Source organism: Paramisgurnus dabryanus, chromosome 9 (genome assembly GCF_030506205.2).
Source record: "Paramisgurnus dabryanus chromosome 9, PD_genome_1.1, whole genome shotgun sequence".
NCBI lineage: Eukaryota > Metazoa > Chordata > Actinopteri > Cypriniformes > Cobitidae > Paramisgurnus > Paramisgurnus dabryanus.
The window spans coordinates 35,642,651-35,648,650 of record NC_133345.1 but is presented as its reverse complement, the minus strand read 5'-3'; the positions used below and the strand labels follow the sequence as shown (position 1 = coordinate 35,648,650).

Genomic DNA, 6,000 nt, shown 5'->3' with positions numbered 1-6,000 from the left:
TGAAGCCAACACGAAAGTGACTGAAACTGAAATTCATTGACTATAACGTGGATAAAAGAAGGAAACCGGAACTCTGTCCCCCATTAATATTCACTCCCAGGACTCACTCCGCCCAAATCCTCCTCATTACCAGCCCTGATTGTTTTGCATGATTTAATAAAAGCATTATAATCCGTTTAATTGCACTATGAAGTGTGTTAAACCCGAATTATTGCCCACAGGTTTCCTGCTTAAAATGCTTTATCACAGCAAACATCTAACTCTCTCTCTCTTTCTCTCTTCTCCCCACCTCTCTCTCTCGCTCTCCCCTCCCCTCTCCCCCCGCACTCGTGCACGCGTGTGTGTTAGTGAGGGAGGCACTATGCAGTCGGAGCTCCACACACACAGAGCATGCCTGTGAGTGCGGGCTCGGGCAAACATGAGCCTTCCCAGCCCAGAGATCGTCCACAGCAGCAGCCCAAACTCCCATCTGAGCCCCCCTCTGCCCACCCCCTCTCCCCACCTCTCTCGCTGCCTCTCTCTCTCCCTCTCCTCATCTACTCTCGACCTGCGCAGCCTCTTCCCTGCTGCCGCTCCAGCACCAGCCGGGGGGACAGCTCCCGATCTCCGCACGCCGACGTTTGCAGAGCGCCGGCCGGCCCCATGGAGGAACCCCAGGGCAACACTCTGGTCGTCCGCATAGGCATCCCCGACCTGCAGCAAACGGTGAGTACTGCTCCAAACTCTCTCTCTTTTACTCTCCTGTCCTGGTCTCTTTATCAGCCCGGCGTGTATCAATGTGCACGATTCTCTTTTATTTATCTATTTCTTTTTGTGCTCCACTGGTCCGATCGTTGAAACCGACCTCTCTTCATTAGAGAGACTGCGGCTGACTTTGAAAACTGAAGAGCGCTTGGGGCGAGAGAGGGACAGACGGTGATAGATACAGTGACAGGGGTCTCTTATTGTAGCTTTACTGTAATTCACAGCCTCCTTTTGTCGTCACAGAGCTGTCAGAGTTGACAGTCGGGTTGCTGTGTATTGTACAAAGTCCCCAGGGCCACATAAGCGACATATGGTGCTGATGGATATGAGAGAGAGAAAGAACGAGGGAGGGTTGAAGTGCAGTAACTCACCTGTTCCTGTTGGAAAGGTACAGGTGTTAGTGTTGCAGGTGGCATTTTTTATTTAAATGTTTTTTACTGAATAGCTCTGTTGGCCAGCCATGGTTTGGAGATATGCATGAAACTTTGATTGTAAGCATGTCTTGCTTTTTTGCCTTTGGTCAGTGACCCCGTTTTGGGGGTCGCGAGATGTGCCGGCGTAGGCACCCAGTTTATAAAATGCATTTATTTATCGTAAATTATGTGTAATTAATCATTATATTAAATTATATTTATTTTTTCTGATTTGTTTAATTAAAATTTCAAGTTTGACATTGTTTTATGTCAGGAATTTTTTTGGAGGGAGCGCAAAGGTGCACGCCAAAAAGTTTGGGAGCCAATGGTTTACACTGACAATGATTTGCAATGACAAAGCAATCAAATGTCATTTATTTTCAATGAGTGTTGACGATTTTGAGCGACTGTTTGAGCAGTCAGGTCAAATGCTTTCAGAAATCTTTAACATACTAATTCAACTAGGGATGCTCCGATTAGGATTTTTGCAGCCAATATGAGTACTGATTTCTTGTCATCATGATCAGCCAATACCAGCGCCCGATATTGGATATGCAAGCTCTTTGATGACAGTAACTGTTAACCTTTTTTTCAGATCAAAAGTCTAAGTAACACCACAGATGTTGCCTTGTTATATTATTTGCAGTAATGAGGTATATTATTATTTTAATAGAGAATCAAACAAATATATTTATTCAATTTAATTTTGCTTTAAAAAGGCTTATAGTGTGCCTGTTTAAAGTAGCCTAATGAAAATGAAACACTGCAGCCTTCACTTTATGAATTAAATATACAAGGATTCATATAAAGTACAACAGTTCTTCAGTCAACAGAGTGATTTGATGTTCTCTTTAAAGGAAAACACAGTTTTTCAATATTTTACTATGTTTTTACCTCATCTTTTTTCAATGCGTGCACTTTTAATCTTTGTACAGCGCTTCTTGAATGTGTTAGCATTTAGCCTAGCCCCATTCATTCCTATGGCTCCAAACAAAAGTTTTATTTTGTACCACCATACTTACCCGTGTAACTACTCATGTAACAGTCTTTAAATAGGAAAAACATGGAAGTGTTTGGTGGCTTCTAAATTCATCCCTGTTTGGATCCTAAGGAATGAATGGGGCTAGGCTAAATGCTATCACATTCATGGTGCACTTTGCAAAGAATAAAAGTGCACGCATTGAAAAAAGATAGGTGTATTAATGTATTAATTCGTCCAAGTTGAGGTAAGAACATAGTAAAGTATAAAAAATTGTGGTGTTTTCCTTTAATATTTTTGACTGATGAATTAACTTTAAGACACACGATGGATCTTTGCTCTATACTCTTGCTGAATTTATGGGTATTTGAAGATATGCTGGAGCATGTTCTTATAGATTATATACACATCAAATGGTTGTAAAAATGCTTGCCGTGTGTAAAAAATGCACACGTATTCAGGAGCCATATGATGACAAAAGTAAATAGAAAGATCGGTTCTTGAGATTAGCAAATTTAGGTTGAACCGATAGAGTCATTTAATACGATGATCGACCAATCGGAGCATCCGTAATGTCCACACCCTCACCATTTTTGTCCATCAAGCACTTATTTCTCCAGTGTCTTTAAAAGGGGGCCATGCTAAAGCTTTAAATGTATTTATTTGTGGCTTACAGTTGATGGATTTATTTATGTTGCAAGTGTTTTCATATCTGCTTGGTTGGGTTCCAGGTTTTCTATAAGAGCCTTTAAAAGTTTTAATGCTTTGATTGTGATGGTGTCCAAGATTGTTAAAATGTAAAAGATTAATTAAGAGGCTGCTTACACCTGCTATCAAGTTGTGTTTTGGTTGATCTGATCACAAGTGGGCGGTGCTAAAGACAGGTGTGTAAAACTATTTGAGCCCGTCCACTTTCGACCACATTCAGAGGTAATCGAAAAGGCATTCGACCATCCATGCCAGGGATGGGCAACTTCGGTCCTGGAGGGCCCGTGTCCTGCAGAGTTTAGCTCCAACCATAATTAAACACACCTGAAGCAGCCAATCAAGGTCTTACTAGGCATACTAGAACCTTTAAGGCAGGTGTACTGAGGCTAAAATCTGCAGGACACCTGCCTTCCAGGACCGAAGTTGCCCCTCCCTGATCTATGTGATCTAATTTAAGGTACTAAGCACAATGTTTTTCTGTTGGACATGACTTCCCACGGTGTTCAGCACAATCTTTAGGCGTCCGTTGATAAAACCCTGCCTCTTTCATTTGTTTCATTTTGCAAGCGTTTGAAAGTTGTGCAAGCTTATTTCATCAGTTGCTCTGAGATATCAGAGAAAGCTTTTACATACTGTATGCATGTACAAAACTCTGTGCAACATGTTTACAAACAACATAAGCAGCAGACTTTGACATAATATTAGTTTGTGCCATTTTAAACCCGTCATTTCTCCTGCACGTGTTTTAATAACAGCAGAGGGACTTGCCCACAGACCATCCCCTCAGAAAATCAGGACAGAAGCGGTCGAAAGTGGACAGAAGATGGATTAAAATACCTGGTGTAAACGTTAATGCGTATCTCTTGTCCACATGCGATCCGATTGACCAAAATTCATCTTAACTCTTTCCCCGTTTAATGGCTCCCAGAAAATGCTCTTCTTTAAATATACTGTATAAACATACAATATATTAAATGAAAGAAAACCCTCAGCATGAAAAAAATAAATTAAAAGTTTCATCCTACCTTCATCAGTTCTCATTTTATCACCTCTCAAATATGAGTAGGTTTCTTCAAAAACACCACATTTTGAGCAAAAAGCTGAGATAATTGCGTTTTTGTGAAGGACTTTTGATAGAGATCAGATTCAGAGCGATCCTCAGAACTTAGACGGACATACAGGTGTTTGCCCTAGGGCGATATTTCCGGGTTTTATAAGTTGCAGAAGTGCAAGAGCCACCTGGTGGATAACAGCGGTATTGTGGATTGACGAGATAACTCGTCAATGGCAGGGAAAGAGTTAATACCAGATATAAACAGACCCTAAAAGTTCCTTAAAACATACGCTTGTGTTGGGCTGTTTTAACCCATTGTTGGGTCAAATATAAAATTTTCTGGATTTATTTTGACAGATATGGAGTGGTACCAGCAACAGTTTGACTGGCAATATATACATTTTCATAATACATATCAATTATGTGCATTGTGTGAGGTAAAGTGCAATTGTGCACACAGATGTTAACTAGGTAAAACAACTATGATACTGAATTTGCAGCTGACTAAAGCCTAATTGTGTTTTTTGTGTAGTTTATTGTAGGGATGCACCGAATCCAGGATTCGGATTCGGCCGAATACTGGGCTTTTTGACGGGGTTCGGGTTCGGTCGAATCTTAGATTTTTTTATTCTGGATCTGGTGCATCCCTAGTTTATTGGCTGGTAATAAGAAGGTTTACTGTATGTCTCTGGTTGGTGGTCAGTTGCGTTTTTCTCTACATTCAGTTTCTATGGAGTGCTTAGGGTGCATAAGTGTGTATGTGTGTGTAACTGCAGTGAAATGTGTCAGCCACAGATCAATGGCACGTCCCACCTGCCAGAGATTTCCTTCTCCCTGAATCTTCACATCAAACCTTTCATCTTTGCCTCTCAGTGCTGCGTGAGTACGTATCGTTGTCTTTGCATGCATTTGTATGCGGTCTTGGTCACGTGTGAGTTTGCGTACGAATGCGAGCCTCAATAAAAGCATAAAGCCTCGGTGTTAATGAGGTTCGTCCTTTAGCAGGGCCCAAGTGTCCATGTTAATAATGAGAGCGAACGGAACAGAAAGAATGTGATAAATGCCACATTTTCATCCACATGTCCCGTCACCACTCGCCTTTCAAATGCTAACTCACACACACACACTAAATCCTGATACCATCATGAGAGCTTTATAATCCAAATGAATCAATATCAGATTCCAATCATTATTCAGGTGCAGTATGAATTCTCAGTCTGACAGATTTAAGAAGAGGTACAGATATCAAGGTTAGATCAGCTGTGACGTGTGGAGGGTTTCTGTAATGTGATATGTTTCCTTACATGACCTGTTCCCGACGGAAACTTTTATTCTGTAGAGGTTGATCTTTTACCATGCTGGATACTTTTCTTCCATTAGATTTCATTTTTAGATGTTTCACCTTACAAAAAAATAAAAAAAATGAAACAGTAGAGTTTTAAATTAATGTGAATCGCTTAGCCTAGATATTTTGGATTTGAAAATAATTGTTGAGAAATATATTTGTAATGAAATCCCTGAAGTTTAATTTTATATTTTTGTATACTGGCAAATCTTAACCCTGTTTAAGACACATTTGGTCTTTACCAGGGGTGATTCTAGGGTTTTAATTTTAGGGGGGCTCGGCCCCCCAATGAGAGTTCAATAGAATAAATAAATTAAATATATATTTGTAATACAGTGTAAGGTTAGGCCTTTATTCAAAGAGTGGCAGAGATAGAAATAAATGGAGTTGCCAGGGGGTGACCAATGCTACTTTACGGGGTCCATAGTCCATGAAAGAAAACGATGTGCAAAAAGCATGAAGGAATCTTATGACTGCTGATTATTTCCTATTACCCCACATTAGATAAATATTCCTATAGGTTAGTGCACTGACTGCATGGATTACTGGGATGTAAACATAATGTAAGGCTAAATTTTAATTTTCAATTTCTCTTATTTACGGTTTGTTAATAAACAAAAGACCTTATGTTAACTGCAGCAACTTTTGTAAAATCTTACTCCATGATACATCTTAAGCCTAACACTTTTGGCAAAAAAGTAATTGAGACTATTTAAGATACTTTTGGATTTATCTTTTTTACAAAGATTTTCTCTGT

At 40.0% G+C, this 6,000-nt stretch overlaps 1 protein-coding gene across 4 annotated transcripts in view; it reads left to right on the top strand.

Annotated features, from left to right (window-relative positions):
- The first annotated feature begins 361 nt into the window (after positions 1–361).
- Positions 362–6,000, top strand: part of shank3a (SH3 and multiple ankyrin repeat domains 3a) — a 248,689-nt gene continuing 243,050 nt past the window's right edge. For all 4 annotated transcript variants that reach the window (XR_012337351.1, XM_065283593.2, XM_065283592.2 and 1 more), the window contains exon 1: positions 362–705. Coding sequence is in view for 3 of the 4 variants with exons in the window: in XM_065283593.2 (XP_065139665.1) it covers positions 391–705 (315 nt within the window). In the remaining variant the exon portion in view is untranslated. The remainder of the gene's footprint in view (positions 706–6,000) is intronic.